General features: G+C 45.0%; 1 protein-coding gene across 2 annotated transcripts in view; it reads left to right on the forward strand.

Annotated features, from left to right (window-relative positions):
• Window positions 1–22,300, forward strand: part of smg1 (SMG1 nonsense mediated mRNA decay associated PI3K related kinase) — a 117,600-nt gene that overhangs the window by 73,956 nt on the left and 21,344 nt on the right. For both annotated transcript variants that reach the window (XM_084036205.1, XM_084036206.1), the window contains exons 40-56: window positions 1,733–1,979; window positions 2,327–2,556; window positions 2,644–2,889; window positions 2,968–3,106; window positions 4,816–4,925; window positions 5,031–5,252; window positions 6,920–7,113; window positions 7,275–7,447; window positions 7,799–8,078; window positions 8,451–8,723; window positions 8,921–9,152; window positions 9,986–10,197; window positions 11,366–11,522; window positions 12,091–12,280; window positions 13,020–13,300; window positions 13,880–14,089; window positions 16,422–16,559. In XM_084036205.1, the coding sequence (XP_083892331.1) occupies window positions 1,733–1,979; window positions 2,327–2,556; window positions 2,644–2,889; window positions 2,968–3,106; window positions 4,816–4,925; window positions 5,031–5,252; window positions 6,920–7,113; window positions 7,275–7,447; window positions 7,799–8,078; window positions 8,451–8,723; window positions 8,921–9,152; window positions 9,986–10,197; window positions 11,366–11,522; window positions 12,091–12,280; window positions 13,020–13,300; window positions 13,880–14,089; window positions 16,422–16,559 (3,534 nt within the window). The remainder of the gene's footprint in view (window positions 1–1,732; window positions 1,980–2,326; window positions 2,557–2,643; window positions 2,890–2,967; window positions 3,107–4,815; window positions 4,926–5,030; window positions 5,253–6,919; window positions 7,114–7,274; window positions 7,448–7,798; window positions 8,079–8,450; window positions 8,724–8,920; window positions 9,153–9,985; window positions 10,198–11,365; window positions 11,523–12,090; window positions 12,281–13,019; window positions 13,301–13,879; window positions 14,090–16,421; window positions 16,560–22,300) is intronic.

Genomic DNA, 22,300 nt, shown 5'->3' on the forward strand with positions numbered 1-22,300 from the left:
ACAGGAGCTTATATCCAGTCAGGAATTTATAGCCTAGGTATTTTCGGGAACTTAGTTAGGTTTATAATTTAAAAAGATGTGTTTTGCCCATTGTTGCAGGAGATTTCATTTTTGAACAAAGTGTCTTATGTGAAAAACAGTTATGCTTTGGGCATAGCAACCATGTTTAGTGTTTAAGCATTAGGCAAAAATCTGTAAATAAATTGTGCAAATTATATTTGCGTTGTGGCATTTTTTGTTAAATATTACTATACAAAAATATAAAAATATGTAAATGAAGACACAAAAGGCAAAGTTACAACACCAATAATCCCATCTACAGTAATACACAGGACTGTTTGAATAGGATTTAAGTGCATATTCTCCTCTCAAAGTGCACCAGATTCATGCATTCCAATGTAAAGGGTACAAAAAAAATTTGGCCGGGGGGGCATGCCCCCGGACCCCCCTAGAGGGTTCGGGGACCACACCACCGCTGCTGAAAGAAATCCTGCGGGAAACACTGAATTGTGCAATTTGACTGTCTGTTGCAGAGTTATGGCAGAGCCCACCGTTTACAAGTGTAAGTAAATAAGCCGACATATTGCCATCAAGCGCAGAATACGTCTTCGTATCAATGAAATGAGTCTCTGCATATTTTGTGTAATTTGGAATAGGCAGTATAGCGCTACTCCAACAACGTGTGGTTGATCCATGATTGTCTGGGCTGTTAGTGAACGAGGGCAGGTGTGTTCCATTTACCTCTTTCACTCCCCCTCCGCCCTCTTTCCCTCCGCCCTCCAAGTGGCCTCCGTGTGACGTCATAGCAAGGGCTGAGGGAAAGTGAGCGAGGGCGACTCAAACTGTTATTGAAACGCAGCCCCGGTGTCCCGCTGGTCTGGTGTTGGACGGGGAATCCGGTGAAGCTGTGGAGCGCGGATGATGAAGATGGTGGTGATGATGAATGGCACTGCGGCTCGTGCAGGCACCAGGGTCTCGCCACCATTATGTCTGTGCGCTCTGACCCTGTTTTGTGATATACATGCCTAAAATGTGCCTCAAATTTCTATAGTGAAATAATATCGGCATTATAATTATTATGACGCGTGATGCACGTGGTGGGAGCGGCGGCGCTGACTGAAAATATGATCGTCTCCTACTGTATAATTTCTCCTCAAGTCTTAATTTTTCTCGCATGCGAGGTGCAGAGAATGCAATCTCAATTATTATACACAGTAGTAGACTACACGCTACGCGACTAGGAGTAGACTACAAGACTACAGTTGACCATCTCATTACAAGATATTTTTGTGTGAATTGAACAAATTATCCTTCATAAATGATCCTTCATAAATCGCATGATTATACCAAATTAAAAAAATGGGGTGCCTGTCTTTGTGAAGAAATAAATAATAATAATAATTATACAAAAAAGAGAGTTGTTCTGTCCGTTGTTAGAAGGCACACAGTAAGTTAGACCTGCATTGGCCGGTGCGTCTTTTACGCATTCCGAAAGTGCCTGTTTTATCTTGGATGGGCTTGGATTCGGAGATTACTACATTTCAGGATTTGTAATGGTAACAGATAAGGGAATGATAATAATCATCTTGCTTTATTATTATTAGCCCTACCATCTCCTCAAACTAAACAAGCAGCGTCTCGCAGCTGTCAATTGTGTGTGTGTGTGTGTGTGTGTGTGAATATATCGACAACAGTCATAATTAAGCCCTGTGGGGGGGAGGGGGGGTCTCAGATCATGATGAGTCTGCAGCAGCGTGCTCAGAAGCGAACCAGCTACCTGCTTCACCTAGACGAGATAAGTCCTCGCCTGGTGTCGATGACCACCACAGAGATGGCCCTGCCAGGCGAGGTTTCTGCGTCCGACGCCGTCACTATCCAGAGCGTCGGCAAGACCATCACCATCCTGCCCACCAAGACGAAGCCCAAAAAGCTCTTCTTCCTGGGCTCAGACGGACGCAACTACCCATACCTGTTTAAAGGTATGTCCGAGGAGCTCGCCGTGGTGCGCCCAGCACCAACTTGCTATGTGACTGCTTGCCGACGAGCAGTTAGGTGTTGCAACAAGTCTTTCTTCAGATAAAATCATTTTTTAAGAGGATTTTTTTTATTTCTTTCTTAAATTAACCTTAGTGAAGTTATTATTTTGTAGGCATGGTTTGTTTTTAAGAAAACCATTCAAATGTGAGCTGACCCAATAAAAAGATTAGATTTTTAGGCCACATCAACTGCTTAGCTGCATGTTGCAATGCACCTCCATTCAGTGACATCAGATTGTTTGGGTATTGTGACATGAGTACTTTTTTATGATTCAAATCTGTTCTCTCAGGTCTGGAGGATTTACATTTGGACGAACGCATCATGCAGTTCCTGTCTATTGTTAACACCATGTTCACCAAGATCAACCAGCAGGAGCAGCCGCACTTCCACGCTCGCCACTACTCCGTGACCCCCCTGGGTACCCGATCAGGACTCATTCAGTGGGTGGACGGAGCCACGCCCCTATTTGGCCTCTACAAGCGCTGGCAGCAGAGGGAGGCAGTGCTGCAGGCTCAGAAGGTAACAGGAGTGAAGTAGTAAGTAAACGGGTAGGTGAACAACAGCACCAGGTCACTTCATGTCTTTGATTTGATTTGTCCCGACCAGGCTCAGGACTCATTCCAGCAGCAGTCAGTCCCTCAGGTACCCCGCCCCAGCGAGCTCTACTATAGTCACATCGGCCCAGCTCTGAAGGCGGTGGGACTCAGTCTGGATGTGACTCGACGAGACTGGCCTCTCAGCGTCATGAAGGAGGTGCTGAAGGAGTTAATGGAGGCCACGCCGTCCAACCTGCTGGCCAAGGAGCTATGGTGTTCCTGCACCACGCCCAGCGAGTGGTGGATGGTCACTCAGGTGATCCATCTTACCAATGTCTCATTGTTTGAAACCCATGGGTTATTTAGTTGTAATTCCTCTTCTTTGGTCCTGCAGTCCTACGCCAGGTCCACTGCCGTCATGTCAATGGTGGGATACATCATCGGACTCGGTGACCGTCACCTTGACAACGTGTTGATTGACATGACCACCGGAGAGGTGGTGCACATTGACTACAACGTATGCTTTGAAAAAGGTCAGTTTGTGTTGAGTCACTTTATAGACAATGTCTACAATTTTGTCTCTTGTTTATTATATTAATATGGCTTGTATATTTGTGCAGCATGTCATAATAATTTACCCTTTGCTAAGCCCCACTGCTCAAACACAGACTGAGCAATCACAGGCCAGGGCATGATAACCATCCTCTGCTCCACAGACTCATTCAGTGGTTTCAGACGTTCTTTATGTTCCGGCTGTTTTTGTAGCTAGTCCTTTCAAATGTTGGATAATGGTGATACTCGTAACCCAGAGATGCACGTTCCTAAAACGTGATCTTTGTAGCTAATAATTAACCGTTGGGGCTAGGGTTGCAGTAATACAGTTAGCCCACGGTTCAATACGTACCTCGGTTCTGTTTCGGTACACATTTTGTGCGCAAGGAGAAAAAATTGCTATTTATATATTCTATTTTGCTTATGAGCTAAGAATTTTTTTACACATTCAAGTGTATTATATAATAAAATAAATAAATATGTAAAATGTAACACTTTAAAATGCAAGTGCTTCTTAGCCTTGACGACTGGTATAGGATAAAAGGGGTAAAGCGATTTCAAATGTAAATGTGTATATATTTAAAACAGTCACTGTTTTAAATAAATATACCATTAAACATAAAGTCACTGTTTTAAATAAAACTGCCTGTACTTCAGTAGCCTATATATGAGCACCGGTAGAATTGGCTTGTTTGAAGGCATCAGAAAGAGACAACTGTTTTTAACTGACGGTGTTACCTGCTCAGCCGTCCTGCTTCCAGGACGTTGGATATTTAGTCGGCAGGGAGGCGTGAACACATGCTGCGTTCAAGTGCTCCTCTAAAGCTCCGACATAGCCAATTCAGAGATAAATACAAGCATGGAAACGTGAAATTACACGAAATTTTATTGCAAAACCGAAAATACCTCAATTCACAAGTGCATATTGAACCGTGCATGGTGTACCAGATGGTTCAATATTATATTGTGAACCGTTGCATCCGTAGTTGGGGCTAACAATAGCATAGCATGAACTAGCGTTAGCACTAGCTACTTAAGGTATACTGCTCCAATCCTGTGAGACACTTACGGAACGGAGTCAGTGTGGATTTAATGATCGCTTGTTAGCGCCACTCGCGTCTACGATTGCCTGTTAATATCACTTAAGAGAAACGGCCAGTGGGAAACTTCCCGGTGCTCCCGATGGGCAGTCCGGGCCCGATTACCGCCACCACTGGACTGGAGTGTGGGACGACATGTTAATCTAGTTGTTTGGGACGAGGCATTGATGCAAATTATTCGTGTCTGTGTATTTATGTAGTCGATTATGTGGCCGAGTCGTCCCAGCCCTAATCCAGATGGAGCTGATGGAACTCCAGTGTAACGGTCGCACAGTCCCCCCGGCTGCTATCATGCTCTGCATGTTTGCTCGTTAGTACCTCTGTGAGCAACGTTTTCTCTGTAACGAACAAAACCACACAAAGGAGTCGTCTCACTGATGAACACCTCCAATCCTTTCCACAGCTCCGAGCCGAACCCCAAACATGAATTAACTTGCAGCCAACATCCTGTTTGGCCCGCAAAGTCTTGAGACAATAACACTGACAACTCCCAGACTGGACAACGCTGTGGTAGTGACCTGTCAATCACAAGGTATGCAGCTTTAAAACAGTCAACAGCGTGTTCTAACTATTGTCTTGTGTGCCACCAGGGAAGAGCCTGCGGGTCCCAGAGAAGGTCCCGTTCAGGATGACCCACAACATCGAGACTGCTCTGGGAGTCACTGGTGTGGAGGGCATCTTCAGGCTGTCCTGTGAACAGGTTATGATCATTGTGGGTGGGGGTGGGTGTGTGTGTGTGGGTGGGTGGAGGTGTGTGGGTGTGTTGCTCTGCTGAATTCAGGCTGAAGTCAGTGTATGATTGTAGGTGGTCCAGATGATGCGTCGGGGCAGAGAGACCCTCCTAACTCTGCTGGAGGCCTTCGTCTATGACCCCCTGGTGGACTGGACTGCTGGGGGGGAGGTGGGATTCGCTGGTGCCGTGTACGGAGGAGGAGGAGGCCAACAGGCTGACAACAAGCAGAGCAAGAGGGAGATGGAGAGAGACATCACACGCTCCCTCTTCTCCTCCAGGGTGGCTGAGATCAAGGTGAGCCTGCTGGGTCTGTCTTTGTCTGGTATTAAATGGTATAAATCCTGCTGTTATACTTGTCATAATATAACATCCTATATGTCATAATTTAATTTCATTAAAGTTACTACAAGGAACTTTTAACTGGTTCATCTCTATTTTTACTGGCCTACATGATATGAGCTCCAGAACCATATGAGTAACAAGATTGTCCATTTCTCTATAATGCTCTTCAGTGTTTCCCACAGGATTTTTGGAGAGTATTTAAAAAAAAAAAAAAAAAAATTAATAGATTTCCTTTTAATGCATCAATTTGGTGAATTTTGAGAACCAAAATATGATATATCATATCAATTACTGACGAATTTCTTACAAACTGCTACAAATGTTGACATACTAAATGGGGTTGAGGAGTTTAAGCATTCAAGAAAAGATAACAAAAATTACTAAAACACAGTGCTGAGCCTTGATACTATTAGTGTAATAATTACTTTTATTATTATTATTATTATTATTAATATAAGTGGGTGACTATTCCTCAGCCTTCCTTGGTGTTTTGGTTTTGACTAAAGCCTCGTTTACATACGTTGCCACTCGCCCATCTCTGAGCGACAACTTCAATGGAATGTGAATGTGTTCTAGCGGAATGTGGCCAGGACAGGCAATGTGATGTGGGCAGGTACGGAGATGAAATCATTTTAACTTTCTGCGATGCGAGTGAAGCGAGTACCAAGCGAGTACCAATCGGAATGTAGAATAGAGATGATTGACAGTTGACGTCAACAGTGAGTTCCACAGAGAGTTGCCGCTTGAACTAGCCGCCGGCGGCAGTGAATTTTTTTTGGCCAGCGAGTAGAATTCAGCGAGAAAGCGAGGGGCGAGTAGCGATATATGTGAACGGGGCTATACGCGCACGCACTGTCAAACTCTCGCAGCTGAGGGGGGGGAGGCGCGGGGGACGCCTTGCCATGGCGACGGGGGAAACAGAACGTTGATGAGCCAAACCAGCCACGAATATTTCCCCTTATAATAAGCTCTGCTGCCCTCCTGTTTAGGCCTAGCATTAGAGCCGCTAATTATGTCCATTTGCCTTGATAAAATAATTTTGGGCAAACATTGAGACTATGGCGGCCTAAATTAGACTATGCCGGTGTGCTATAGTCTCGTCAGTGTGTGGGAAACACTGCCCTTTTTCACATCCGATGCCTTGCGACATCAGGTGAAGTGATTTAGACATGCAGGTCCACCAGCTCCGACACAGCTAGATCTAGCTTTTCTGTCGGAGCTTCAGCAGAAGGTAGAGAGCTCGGCAGCACCAGCAGCAGCTTTTCCTCTGCCAGGAGCAGAGCTTCAAGTTGCTGCTCCGCCACTGATCCAGTTGGGACCGGCCACAGACCAGGTGGTGGTTGGGAGGGCCTGGGGTCATAGGAGAACTGTTGCAATAAAATTAAACCTTTCCTCAAGGACCTCTGGCAACTGCTGATATTTCTGACACAAGGTGGTAGTAGTCATGGGAAATCCTCCACACCTCCAACACCACCTGTCCTTTTGGTAACTTTAAAGTTGGTACATATTTTCTCTACTTGTCTAAATGATTGGCCCTAACCCAGGATGTCAGAAAGGACAGAAGGGAATGATCCAGAAGCAAAGCATGTGAGGTTTTGTGATTGGTGGACTATGTGCAGGTGAACTGGTTTAAGAACCGTGATGAGATGCTGGCTGTGCTGCCACAAGTGGAGGAGACTGTGGAGGAGTACTTGGTCCTGCAGGAGCTGCTCTGCCAGGGGGAGAAAATACAAGCCAAACTTCAAGAGGAAATGTCCTTCCTGGATGGGGCTGAGAACCATCCAGACCATCTGATCCTCACCTTGGATCAAAGGTCTGCATTGCTTACAAATCCATGTTGGAATCAATTTTTAGCGTAGTTGGAAAAGTTTTTGGTGTAATAAAGTTTTTGATACTGTTTTTTCTCTGTGGGTCATATAGATACTGTAGCACCTCCATTCTGAAAGCTTATTGATCCAGCCCTCCTCATCACAGGTACTCTGAACACACCCAGCTGCAGTCTCGGCAGCGGACTGTACAGGACGCCATTCAGAGCAAACTGGCTGACCTGGACCAGTGGATCTCTCAGTACCAGGCAGCGTTCTCCAACCTGGAGGCCACTCAGCTGGCCAGCCTGCTGCAGGACATCAGTAGCCCCATAGACCTCGGTTAGTCCCACTGCAAATGATGGATGGATCAAAGTAAACTGGGTTTTATGCAAAACACTAGCTGTCTCCCAATTCAGCAAAATCCATCAGTCGGATCATCTGAATCTTGGAAAAGAAGGCTGCATTTACAGGAGTCTTTGAAATGGGACAGCCTGGTCGTAACTGCCGTTACTCTCGCAGGCTCCGTATGATGCAGCTGCTGAATGGGGACACAGCTAGTGTCCCCCAATCTTTATTTTTAACATTTTATATTTTAATTTTACAGGCCTTATTTCCTGTCTATAAATGATTGAGGTGAAAATGCCACATGAACCATTCTTCATCATGCTCTTGGTTGTCCAACTCCTCCAGGTCCTCCCAGTTATGTTCCAGCCACAGCCTTCCTGCAGAATGCAGGCCAGGCCCACCTGATCAGCCAGTGTGAGAGCCTGGAGGCGGAGGTGAGCTCTCTGCTGCAGCAGCGCCGTGGGGCCCTCCGCGGCTGCCTGGAGCAGCTGCACAGCTACGCTACAGTAGCGTTGCTGTACCCGCGGGCCACCCTGCTGGTCCACCGGGCCCACCAGTGGAAGGCCTGGTTGGAGGAGCTGCTGAGAGACATGGCGGTGGAGCACTGCCAGCACATCTACAGACAGTAAGGACCTGCAGCTGGCTTTCTTTTCTCATCCTTGTACTACAGCCTATACCAGTGGGGCCAGTAAAACCCATCCCTTCTATTAGTATTACATTTAGTGCTAGAATGTATTTCAGGTCCTTCATTTATGGTGGAACCATGAATGTGATCTCCCTCTTTTAAAACCCGGCAAGGCTCATTTACTTTTCTTTGCAGCTTGGCATTATCAGCTTCCCCTCAGGTTTATTAGCTCTTTCTGCCATGGCTCCAAATACAAAGTGAAATATGATGCAGCATGTATGTGGTGTTATATCATTGTAAAACTGTTCGAATGACTTGGAACAGTTCTCAACATGAACAGATACTGGATTTCATTCCTCCCTCTTCTATTAGATATGAGCTGCTGTTTGCCCCCCAGCCTCCTGCTGCTTCCTGCCAGTTCCTGTCCAGTGTGGAGTTGACGTTGCAGCACCAAGTGGCCGAAACCAACGAGTGTGTGATACACCAGGCTGAGCGAATGAAGGCTGAGGGCACAACGGCTGCAGCATGTGAGGAGCAGCTTCAGGAGATTGAACACTGCATCACAGTGTTCCTCCGGGAGAATGGAGAGTCTGGTTCCCTCAGCCTGGCTGGGATCATCACCTCGGCCCTCTGCACACTCTGCAGGTTAAAACTCACATGTCTTTACTTCTTTACTTCACTGTTTCTGCTCTCAAAACTGACCTGAAACCTTCAAATAGCAAAAGTACATCGAAATCCACTTTTTTTTTTTCTTTTTTTTTTTTTAGAAATGAAAGTGGACCTGAAATATGTGAGTTGCTGGTGACCAGCAGGAATTCACTGTGGTCCGGTTTTTTTTTCAGGCGTAACCTGGTGATGGAAGGAGCGGCTGCCAGTGCCGGAGAGCAGCTGGTGGACCTGGTATCCCGTGACGGGGCGTGGTTCCTGGAGGAGCTCTGCAGTATGATTGGAAACGTCAGTGCCCTGGCCACACTGCTCCAACGCTGCCCACTGCTGCCCCATGACCTGGATCTGCCTGCACCCTCAAGCACCCAGGCTGTGTACTTGGCCAACGCTGTGTACACCTGCCTGCAGGTAGCTGCCCCCTGCCACCGCTGTCAATATTACTACTACTACTGTTAATACTACTACTACTGTCAATACTACTACTGTTAATATTACTACTAGTGTGAATATTACTACTGTTAATACTACTACTATAAATATTACTACTACTTCCAGTAATACTACTACTTCCAATATTACTACTACTGTTAATACTACTTCTACTACTACTGTATGTTACTACTACTGCTAATATTACTACTACTGTAAATATTACTACTACTGTAAATACTACTATTGTAAATATTACTACTACTGTTGTTACTGTTACTTTTGCCAAAACAACCAAGGAAAAGAAAAACACCGGTGGGAAAATAAGGAAAAAAAGAAAGATTGCGACGACATTCAAAATCTGACAGAGTGCCCTCGATCTGCCGGACTTGACGACTGGGACTTTAATCAGGAGTGTGTTTTCTCTCTACTATGTGGCACTGCAATTCTTGCCCCTAGTGATGTTCGGACTCTGAAATTGAGCGTGTGCTTGTCTTGCTCAATGGAAAGGTCCTGATAAATAAAACTGAATTGAATCCTCAGAACAGTGAAATTGGGACTAGAACCCTAAAACACATGTATTTGCACTGCTCTGACCGTCCAAAGGCATTTAAATAGGATGGAAAAGGATTTGCTTGCCTAATCTTTACAAACTTTTTTCAGATTCTTCCACTTGTGTGGAGTTTCTAATTCTTAAGAGCCAGTTCTCTACTCACTGCCACAAGTCCCAAATGCTGCAGAATTCTATTTATGGATACTATGCTTCATGTGATGAAGCATCAGGTTTTTATGCGTCTTCTTGGTCTCTGCAGGAACTGAATACCAACTTCCGCCAGATTATCTTCCCAGAGGCTCTACGCTGTATGGTGAAAGGAGAACCCACCCTGGAGTCCATGTTGGCGGAGCTGGAGCAGCTGGTGGAGCAGAGCTCTGATGGGCTTGGCCTGCAAGGTTTGCTTGACAGTCTGGAGGCAACCACGGGCCTGGACCACGACAGGCATAACCACTGCCTCCACATCACCAGGTAACTGCTTGCATTGGTTGTGCATTGAAATCAAATAGAGCATTGGCTTAAAGGGGCAGTGTTGCAGACAGCAACCAACTGAATCCCCCTCCACTCACACCTCCGAGGGCACAACCATGGGATAACGTGTTAGCCTCACTCAGAGTTCATAATAACACTTCAGGAGCAACCAAGTCACATGGCGGCTGGGGGTACCACAGTTTTACACTCTGTGGATCACGTAACCACAGTTTCACTTGCTTGTCAGACCAGTGGCCTTCAGCTGATGTGAAAGGAGGAAGAGAGAGGGGGATGACATGCAGAAAGGGCCGTTGGTCGAACTTCAACCCGAGGCCGCTGCAGTGAGGACTTAGCCTCGGTACATGGGGCGACACCTCTACCACGAGCTATCCGGCGCCCGTGTGGACTACACTTTTGAAGACAATGTTTGGATTTGTGTCAACCAGTGAACTGTAGTGACCATATTTGGACTATGGAGGAGCGATGGGTGGAACTGATGAACACAAGTGGCAGTGCGGCACCCCGAGCAGCACCCTTACTGGATCTGGATCCATCTGGAATCTGGTGTGAAGCTGCTAACAAAGTTAGCTTCATAATTAAAGGTCAACTTTACAGCTAAGTGTTTGTCATCTTAGTAGCTAACTGCATTGGTAGCATGGTAGCGACCTGTCAATAAGCAGGTAGCCCCGCCCCCTAAAACATCCCCTGCTGGTCTGTTGGAATCTAAATGGACCATAATGTACTAAATAAACATCATGCTGGATTGAAGAAGACTTGAAACTAGAGATTGAGACCATAAACTCATGTTTACAATGTTTACTGAGATAATACGTCAAGAGAGAAGTAGGACCATTTTCTCATAGGCTTCTATACAGCCAGAGAGGAGTCGCCCCTTGGTGGCCAGCAGAGAGAATGCAGCTTGAAGGACCTTCAGCTTTGATTTCACTTTTCAGAATGCAACATGGAGGACTGCCTCCTATGTAGATATGAAGGCAGCAGACATAAGGATTATTAGCACCCTTAATTTCACACGATTACACACAAATGAAAATATACTAAGGATTATTATATTTATGCTAATCGATCCCTGGAAATGCGACACAGGAGCCCTTTAACGAATGAAAACCTTCCCGGCTATGTGTAATGTGTAAAACCCCATGTCTTTCAGGATGCTGCGTGCTCAGTACTCTGAGCTGATCCAGCCTCGCAGCATTGACGGAGCGGGCCGGGACACTCCAAAGATGTCTGCAGGTCAAATGTTGTTGGTAGCCTTTGATGGCATGTTTAGCCAACTGGAGACTGCCTTTGGACATCTCACAGAGAAGGTAAATGTAATAATAAGACGTTCTTCCCTGTGTCTGCTGGATGTTTAGATGTTTCTGGGGCCTTGAATGCATGCATTGTCCCATGTGGCGCACTTTAGCAGGGAACTCATTAATGTGTGTAGAGTAGCAGGCCCATGCTGATGTAGGCTAGCGTCCATGCAGGAGACACGGCTGCTGGAATAGGACTTTGAAAAAGGTGAAAATGGACACAGCATCGGGTTTTCACAAAGGTAAATGTGAAGCTTGGTGTGTTCAAAGCACCTTTCAGCACTCGAGGAATTTAATAGTCGACCATCCCACTATCACACTCATTGCAAAAAATAAAATGTCTTGCAGGGCCAGGTTTTTAGTCGTAGCCGAGAGATCAGCAAGACATCTCAGGTTCATCATCTGTTTTCTAAATAGATTGGTTGTTATTTGTGGAATCATTTTCAGAAAACAATAAGAGAATGAGAAAAAGTTATATAGGTGCTTAAGTAATGAGTTTACTTGACATCAATCTGTAGCCATCAGGCAGCGTCATGTTGGGTTGTTGATGCTTGTCGCGTTGTGTCCTCGTGATCTTCAGCTGAGTGCTCTGGAGGTGCCGCTGGCCTGGAGGAAGGTGGATGTCCTGAGGGAGTCTCGGGCCACACAGCTCCACTTCTTTGACAGCCTTAGTCAGCGGACGCTCATGGATGAAGTCTTCTTTCTCAAGAGGCTGCAAACCATCAGGGACTTCTTCAGGCTGTGTGCCTCCTTTGCTCAGACTCTGTCTGGTAAGATAAACCTGATGAATATGATACTTGAGCTGAACATTATACAAGCTATGGAAGACATTCTTCTGCTGTAAGCTGTCACTCTACTGTAGATTAATCTTAATCATGCTTTACAGGCAGAGACAATTCATTTTCCAGAATTCCAGTCACATTTATTCTCCACATTTGGACTGGCTAATATAGCTTATAAATAATATATCCATATTTATTGATATATATTTTTAATAACCTTACCTTTTAATGTGTATGATCATAGCAGCTGGTACTGTGAACACTGAGGTAGTGTATGACACACTTTGGAAATAACTAATTATTTTACATAATTGAATTATTTTGATTTATTTTTGTAGTATTTATTAATTTTCATTTCATTGTTTTATTTATTATTGACCGACTGACTGACTTACTGAATATGTGAAATGACATTCACTAAAAGATCAATTTTATTTTAAAGTCAGTTCTAACGCATCATGTTCTGACACTTCAGCAAATGCCTCGTATAGATGTATGCTCACATCTTCCACCACAACTTAAACACACACCTCATATCCACACGCATGCTCATACAAAGCACAAATAGGTCCACAAAGGTGGACCTTTTTGCACTTTCAATGTTCACAATATGGTCATTTACTACATGCATGGATTGGATGGGTCATCCCGTCAGTCGGTGTTGGAACTGGTTGGCCTTTCAGCCGTGTGTGTGTGTGTGTGTGTGTGTGCGCGTGTGCGTGTGCAGGTTCCTGTCCCCCAGCCGAGGACCTGTTGCCTACTAATGGACCAGTCGGTCTAGGGAAGCCACTGTACCGGCGGCCCAGTGCGTCTGGCTCAAGCATGGCGGTGGTAAGTGAGGAACAGATGAGCCGCCCCATCAAGGCCTTCACAGCGGAGTTTGTCCGGCAGATGCTGATGGGTCTTCCCAGCCAAGCCCTGGGTTTGGCCCTGTGCAGCACCCTGTCTGCCCTGGGCCTTGATGTCGTCGCCCAGGTGGAAGCCAAAGACTTTGGTGCAGAGAGCAAGGTACTACCCTTAAATGACTGATAACATTTGAGTTCATCATATCCTCCTGCTGTGTCCGGGGTGGATCATTATGCTCCTGTCTGAACATCTCAGTAGACATAAATGAACTTAAGACCCACTGGTCAAAAAAACATCCTTTTTGACTGGCGTTGTAGTCATGATTTTAGTCTGCCACAAACCCATGAGCCACTTATGTCCAGGGTTAATAGACGAGTTAGAACTACTTCATGTGTCATTGATGGAAGAAGTGTATGCACATTTGAAAAGCTTTCAGTCAGACTCATTTTAGTAACACTTCATGAGACAGGTTGATCTGGCGAATGAATATTTGAAAACAACACAATGCCTTACAGCATTATATTTTATGTTTTTATAAGTTTATTTTCACCTTGTGCCTGAATGAAGGTTGTTCCTTCAAATAAAGACATTTACACTTTTAATAGGTGCACCAAAACCTCCTGCTTTTATATGCATGTCTCCCCTTGCCAGGGATCCTAACTGGCTACTAGTTTCACCCAGGATATTATATTGTATGTGTCAATACCTTGACTCTGAACTACGTCTGTCCCGCTGCTGAAGGTGTCTCTGGATGAGCTCTGTAAGAAGGCAGTGGACCAGGGCCTGTCGTCAGGCCGGGTCTCCCAGCTGCTGCTGAACAGAGCCACGGTTCTGGCGTCTTCCTACGACACGGCCTGGAAGAAGGTGGACCTGCTGAGGAGGATGGATGCCAACCTGGAGGCCGCCAAAGCCAGCCTGCAGAGGTGCCAGCTGCACATCGCCATGTTTCAGGTACATACAAAATGGTACCCACAACACAATCCCACCCTTAAAGGTCCCATATTATGAAAAACAGGTTTTCTCTGGTCTCTACACCTATAAATTGGTCCTCCCTGAGCCTGTCAACTCCCAGGATGAGGAAAACAAGCGACTCCTGCATGTTCTCTGCAGCTCCTGGTACAACGGCACTCCTACAAGCTGTTCAGATTGAGCTCCTGTTGTTACGTAACGAAGGGAGTCATTTGCATAGGCCAAACTCTCCTGATGATAAGTAGATTCCAAATAGGAACCGGTTCCTAACCTCCGGTTCCGGAACCGTTAAGAAGCTGTTGGAATTGCGATCCTTTTTTTTCGGTTCTTAAACGTCCGCACTAGTTTGTTTGTTTTACTCCGCTCGCACTAGTTTGTTTGTATTACTCCGCCCGGCGTGCGGAGACTCCACGATAGAACGAAGAACGTAAAAACGTAAACAATGGAAAGGGAGAGATAAGCATTTTCCAGCTGGAAATACAAACATTATTTCGACTTCATCCCAGCAAAAGATGGCAACATAAAGGTTCGTTGTACACTCTGTGTTAACAACGAAGTGTTGTCTACTTTCAAGAATACAACGTCAAACTTGAAAAAACATTTAGAGTCACAGCATGGCATGACCACATTAAAAGAGCAGGTCCCGCCCGGTGACGGTGAAAAGGCGCAGTGTGTGAATAAACAAGACGAGTTCTCGATTTCACGGAGCTCCTGCTAACTCAGTCTGTGCTGAAATGCGAGCGGAGTCTCTCTTGAGTGTTTAGTGGAGAAATGTCTCGCTGCTTGCTGGCCCCGCCCCCTCCCTTCATCATCACGCCGCTCATACTTGAGGACTGTGCTCATTTGATTCATAAAACCAATCCTTGCTGCTCCAATGCTGGTTCAATATTCATAAAATGTTCATTCATGATGTTACTGCCATTACAATATGCAAACAATTATTTAAGTTAAGTGAAGTCAAGAAAGACTGTCTTTATTTTTTTATATAAAATCATGTAGTTTCTATCAGGACATAGTTTTCAAGTGCAACTTAAAATGCATACAATGATACATTGTTGATGTTACTGTTAAAAAAGCACATCAATAAAGTGAGTATTGGCAAAATCTGGTATCTGATGCAGCTGTTGAATGTAACTAATAAAGTAACTTGTAATCTAACTTAGTTACTTTTTAAATCAAGTAGTCAGTAACTTAACTAAGTTACTTTTTAAAGGAGTAGTCGGTAGTCGGATTACTTTTTCAAAGTAACTGTGGCAACACTGGACCTGTTGACCTGCACCTCAAAGAATCGGAATCGAGAATCGTTTAGAACAGGAATCGAAACAGAGGATCGGAATCGGGATCGGAATCGGTAAAATCCAAACGATGCCCAACCCCAATGATAAGAGATATCGAGAGGGGGTGTTTGGCAACACAATAAGACAACCCTCCGGTAAGTCAGTAAGCCGGTAAGCTTGGCTCGCTGGGTGAATCCGGCTGGTGCTCCGAGAATAAATCCCGGTGCAGGTGAAGCTGGAGACGATCCTCCCTCTGTCTCAGCGCTCTGGTGCGTCTTCACTGCTGCCTCCAGTCGGACAGAAACCGTGGGCGCGTGTCCGACAGAGCGCGTGTCCGACAGAGTGCCTTGCACGACGGCCGGGGCTGGTCTCTTGCGTTTCATTTTTAATGACAATGTGCCGGATACACTTCGTGTTAGCTTGTATGTGTGTGCTAACCACTTCACATCGGACTGCTTCGGTAACAAAGGTCAGTACAAAGCTGGCTTTGCCTCGACACTGACCGTCGTTAAAGGATCTGTCCCAACCATACAGGACCCAGCAACTTCACCTGAGCCACATAGGCGAGCCATAATGATACATCCACATAAACATTGGCACATGTTATGGCTAGCGTAAGCGGCATCCTCTCCGTCTCTCTCAGAGTAGGCGATGACAGACGGAGCTCATTAGCATTTAAAGGTGCAGGCACAGAAACAGCCTTTTCTCAGGAGAGCTCATTTATACAAATTTTAGACATCTGAAATTCAGGACCACGGATGGGTTTGGGGCATGCATATCAAATACTGTTGTTGGACCTCTGACAGCTGTGTGAAATTGATGAAAATCTGTATAATATGGGATCTTTAATGCACACGAGTACCACTCAAAAGCTTAATCATCTGTTCATATTTGCATATCAGCACCTCATATGGACACTGAATGCAACATGAAGGCTTCACTTAGGAGTTTGTATTGAGGTCAGTTCCATACTAGAGAATAAATTATGTGAGTTCTCCAGACATGTTAAAATGTGCTTTGGTGCGTCTTCCTTCCAGTGGCAGCATGAGGATGTTCTCGGCCCCAATAATCAGCCACTAAGTGTCAGCATTCCTCCTCGCTCCGTCATCCTCAGTAACATGAAGAAGAAACTGTACAAGCTGAGTCAAGACGAGGGATCCATTGTCACCATTCAGGTCAGTGTCGCAGCCCATACACCAATCATCAGTAGTATCAGGACTCATTCAGAGATTTTTACTTTCCAATAGTCACCCAAAGCACAGAACTCCCAATGTGTGCGGATGTTGGAGCACCCATTAACTGCTATTTCACAGTTTTAATTACTTATTTTTCATGTATACACCAAGTGGCAGCCTCCTGAAAAGTCAAGCCGATGCGGAAGACATGGGGTTCATTGATGCAAACAGCGCGCCGAAAAGCGAAACTCGCTTTTTTCATGGCCAAATAGGCCACTTGTGTGATTCGTCCAGATCCGAAGAGTTTTTCTTTTTGGGGGGGGGGGGGTGAACTGCGCTGAGCAAAACCAAATAAGTACCAACTGGGGGGGGGGGGGGACAAAAACTGTCAGCCAGTCCCGAAGGCACACCAGTGTGCTGCTGATCTATGATTGGCCAGTCACCGCATCAATCGAGTCGCGCGAAGACGCAGCTGAACGCCGGAGCGGAGACGGATTCGGGAGTACGAGTGTCGAAACATCAAAGGTAATGTTAATATTAACTTTTTTCGTTGGCTGGCTATGCTTTGAGCATATTTAGCTTGGTTATGAACCGTCTTTTAGTCAATGAACGTTAGCCTTATAAGCCTGTAAACGCATAGCCCTCGTGTGTCATGATGTATTTTGAGGGAACATTAAATGTTAGCTAGTAAAGAGGAACTAATGTGCAAGTCTGATCGCGTTTCTGCTGTTTTGGTAATGCTCCTCTCCTCCATGTGCATTTGTTAGGCGTGTGTATTTGTGTAGTCTTCACCGGCATAAAATAAAAGTTTGCCGGTTAAGGTGCGCGTTTGTGTCGCGGTGAGCGGAGAGGAGAGCTAGACACCGTGGCGGCGACCGAGTCACCTTCATCTCCGTCCGCATAGTGCTTTCTCCGTTATTCACTCACACACACACACACACAGATACACACAGTACACTGTGTACTTGGTTCACAAATACCACATACATTGATCACTATTAATAACATCTTTTGTTATTATGCCTTATTTTGTTACTTGATGTTATGTTGCTACCTTGTTCTTAGACAAGACTATGCTTGTATAGCCTAGTCATGTCAATATCATGTAATATTTGAATTCCAGGTGGAGTATGGCTGCAAGAAAACCTGTGCAAGTGCACAAGAAAGCAAGAGGACTGCACAGGAAGAGGAGAAGGAAGCACGGCAGAGACATGCAGCTAAGCAAAGAAATGCTGCTAGAAAGAAAAAGAAAACACAATGATACTTTGCAGCACATCACAAAATAACAAAAAATAAATGAACAAATGTAAATGTCTGTGCACCCTGGCAGAGGGAGTTGTGGCACATGTTACTACAAGCAATGTTTCCCCGCTGGGAGTTCACTGTTAAATGGAAAGCCCTAGATTTTTTTTTGTACATAGTTTTATAAAATGATTAAACACAATTTATTACTTAACCTGTGTATGTCTCTTATTGATTTGGTAGGCCTCTTAGGTGTCTAAGAATATAAGTTTTTCTAGTTTAACAAGTTTTTATTGCTTAATATATCTACCATGCTGATTAGGGATGCACGATATTGATTTTTTGAAGCCGATACCGATATCGATAACTTTCTGCTCCTCGGGACCGATACCGATACCGATAACCGATAATATTGTTATTCGTTTTTGAATGTATATTCAGATCAAATTCAGGTCAAAAACACTAATGACTAAGCTCGGATGTATCACAGTGACATGATAATTATTACTATGAACAAAAGAAAGCCAAGAACTGTTTTGACTCTTCAATAAAATGACAATATTTATTTTTTTCAAATAAATATGTAAGTGAGTCAGTCAGTCAATGACAACTTTCCCTGAGCAGCATGGGATATGCACACACAAGTGCTGCTACATTAAACTGTTGGTCCTGATCCACACAGAAATGTAAACTACGGTAATAGGCAGAAATATCAGCAAAGCAACAGCCACTACTGCGGATGTGATCCCCTCCATTCAAGCGCTGACGCGACTGCTAAAACAAACGTTACCAACAGACCACGGAGTGAAAACATCAAAGGAAACCCCGTTAAAAGCAGTGGAAACGCGTTTTGGTGACATCGAGGAAAAGCCACTGTAGTATCTCTCAACTATATTGGACCCGAGGTACAAGGACCGCTACTTCACCCGTGCATCAAAACGCTAAGCTACGGGCTCGCTGCTTCTTTAGCGGCGCCGGCGTCTTCATACGCTTTTAACACACCGTCATAGCGATGGTGATGTGCGAGGTGACTTTTAAGGTTGGATGTATTAAAGCTCGATGCCTTTTTCCCTCCTCTTGGAACTTCTGCATTGCATTTGTTACAAATGGCAAGCGATTCAGTTTCCTCAGAAACTTTGAAGTAGTCCCACAGTACAGACGCCATGCGTGTTTGTTTACTAGTCTTCCTCCTCCACTCGCTCGCAGCCTCTACGTCACAGCCAGGCATGAGAAGGGAGCGCTCGATTTGTGGATTAACTCCCTCCTCCGAAACCTGTGATACCACAGTAACCACATCACATGCTAAACGGGAGGCGCCTAGAAAAAAACTAACGTCCCTCATCCCAATCCACCCGCTGTTTTAACACAAACATCCTATCTTCGGATTATCGGAGGTATTAATAATTGTATCGGATTTATCGGGTTGACGTCATAATTCCTATTATCGGGCCGATAATTATCGGTCCGATAATTATCGTGCATCCCTAATGCTGATCAAAGTGATCCCCCCCCCCCCCCCGGGAACTCTTCTCTCTCTTTTTGGAGCTTTTCCTGTGTGCATCCCTGGGGGTTTACATATTACAAAAGGTTTTCATTCGTTAAAGGGTTCTTGTGTCGCATTTCCAGGGATCGATTAGCATAAATATAATAATCCTTAGTATATTTTCATTTGTGTGTAATCGTGTGAAACTAAGGGTGCTAATAATCCTTATGTTTGCTACCTTCATATCTACATCGGAGGCAGTCCTCCATGTTGCATTCAGAAAAGTGAAATCAAAGCTGAAGGTCCTTGAAGCTGCATTCTCTCTGCTGGCCAAGAGGGGGAGACTACCTTCTGATTGTATAGAAGTCTATGAGAAAATGAGCCTACTTCTCTCTTGATGAATTATCTCAGTAAACATTGTAAACATGAGTTTATGTTCTCAATCTCTAGTTTCAAGGTTTCTTCAATCCAGCATGATGTTCATTTAGTACATTATGGTCCATTTAGAGTCCAACAGGTCCGACAGGTCACTACCATGCTACCAATGCAGTTAGCTACTAAGATGACTTTAATACTTAGCTGTAAATTTGACCTTGAATTATGAAGCTAACTTCAATTCAATTCAATTTTATTTATAGTGTCAAATCACAACAGAAGTCATCTCAGGACACTTAACACATTGAGCAGGACTAGAATACGCTCAAAATTTCAAGAGTCAACACAATTTCAAATTCCCAACATCACCCAGGGGCAAGCGTTACAGCGACAGTGGTGAGAAAAAACTGCTTTAATAGGCTTTTAGGCAGAAATCTCGTGCAGCCCAGGCCCTTGGGTTCCAACTGCATTTGTGTTGGTAGATGGTAGTAGTAGCATTAACAGTAGTGGTGGTATTAACAGAAGCAATAGTATCAACAGTAATAGTCCATGACAGCAGGCACAGCCACGCCGAGATGGATCCATCCCAACCACGTCGCCGTAGACCAGAAAGCAGGAGTAGTTGAGCAGTCACACAGCGGGCAGGTGGAGCTACAATGTGGTGTTTCCAGCATCAGGCCAGTTAGCAGTCTGCATCAGTCAGGACTAGGGCTGGGTAAAAAAATCGATTCAATCGATTTTGGATCGATTTCATTTACATTTTGCAATATCGATTCATAGGGCATGAGATCGATTTTTCCCCATGAAGTTTACCCCTCGTGCGTGATGCAGCAGTGGCGCGTTTACGTCCGGTTGACGTTCATTCATGCGCACAAGCGTGCAAGAGGGCTCCTATAGGTGACATTAGCGCCCTGGTTTGCACCAATTTTGCAGAACAATGGCCGCGTCAACATCGACAACAGCCACCGAGGAGCCCGCACTCGCGCTCCGTCCGGAGAACCGTAAACTCTAAGACGCGCCGCCCGTGATACTGCCCGGAAATAGGCAAACAAACACTGCCGAACAGTCGCCACTGACGGCCCAAATAATGTCCGAAAGCAGCCTGGAGCTCTCACCGACACCGGGCAGCACACGGCTCCGCGAGCCGACAATTACGCTCCGCGAGCCCGCACTCGCGCTCCGTCCTGAAAACCGTAAGCTCTTAAGACGCACCGCCCCGAATACTGCCCGTAAATAGGCAAAAAAAAAACGCCGACTGGCTTATTTAGCTTTATTTTGATGAAACCGAATGCATACACAGTTTATGTCTGACCTTAAATAAATAAAGGTTCTGAAAACATGTTGCCTGCCTATTGACGTTGACTGATACACTGCCCTCTGGTGGACAAAACATATACAACTTAACCCTCTACTGCACACATTCTGGTGATGCATGATAAAAAATACTCCACACTATTTTTGAATTAATTTGGGGACATTTTATTGAAAAAAAAATATATATATATTTGGACACCCCCCTTTCCAAAATATTTTTCTGTTGCCTGAGGACAACGTTGTGCGCTAATGGTACACAATCGCAGAGAATATAACTAATTTACATATCATGAGACAATGCTTAGAAAGCAGTAGAACATAATATTTAAAAATAATAATAAACAACCATTTCATAAAAAGAACACTTCTGATACACATAACATTGTGTAAATATCATCAATATCATGTACGCCTATCTAGACTGAAAGAGGCTAAACAAAAACCAGAAACTTCATGAACCATGTAGTAAGGCAGATTACACTTTACACTCTCTTCTCATACATCAATTTCTTGACCCTCCCCTTCTACACTTTCTTCACATACCTCCATTTCTTCACCTTCCCTTCTCCTCATCCATGAATGGCCAGTGGGAGGTTTTGTCTGAGCGGATTTCATTCAATGTGAAACTTCACAAAACAGTTACTCTGTGTAGTAAAGCAGAGGTGCACATCACATTTTCTGCACATGACCTTTGGTGTTCCTGGACACCCAGGGACCCTGCACCTTCCCTTCTTTTCAGACATCACTGGCCAGTGGGATGTTTTGTCTAAGCGGATGTTTTGGTTGGGGATGGGAGCCGTGGGTCCCTGCTTTTTCTTCTTTGCCTCGAGCTGCTGAGAAACTCCACCACTGGGTCGTCCTCTCTTCCTTCCATCCTTTTGGTACTTGCACAGACTATGTGCAATCTGTGACTTGAAGGCGTAAAGCCGCATGTGGTCACGTTTTGTCATTCCATTGTCGGTACAATCCCTCCTGTACATGAGCCAACATGTCACCACCACCATGTCTATGAAGTGAAAGACAAGACGGTGGTACCACTTTTTTGATCTGATGTTTGTGCGGTATAAGGATATCAGAGAATCCAACAAGTCAACACCTCCCATGTATTGATTATATGTGGACACGACTGCAGGGCATGGGACCTTGATGACTTGTTTTTGCTGCTTGTCCCATCTGTCAACCTCGGATACAGGCTGGGCACCTATGTAGCTACTCAGGAGGGTGACTGACCTGTTGTCACGCCATTTGACTGCATGCAGCTCAGTACTTCCAACACGAGCAGCTTTTCCTGGAAGGATCCACGCCCTGATTTTTTCAGGTCATCATC

Source organism: Eutrigla gurnardus (assembly GCF_963514095.1).
Source record: "Eutrigla gurnardus genome assembly, chromosome: 20".
Taxonomy (NCBI): Eukaryota; Metazoa; Chordata; class Actinopteri; order Perciformes; family Triglidae; genus Eutrigla; species Eutrigla gurnardus.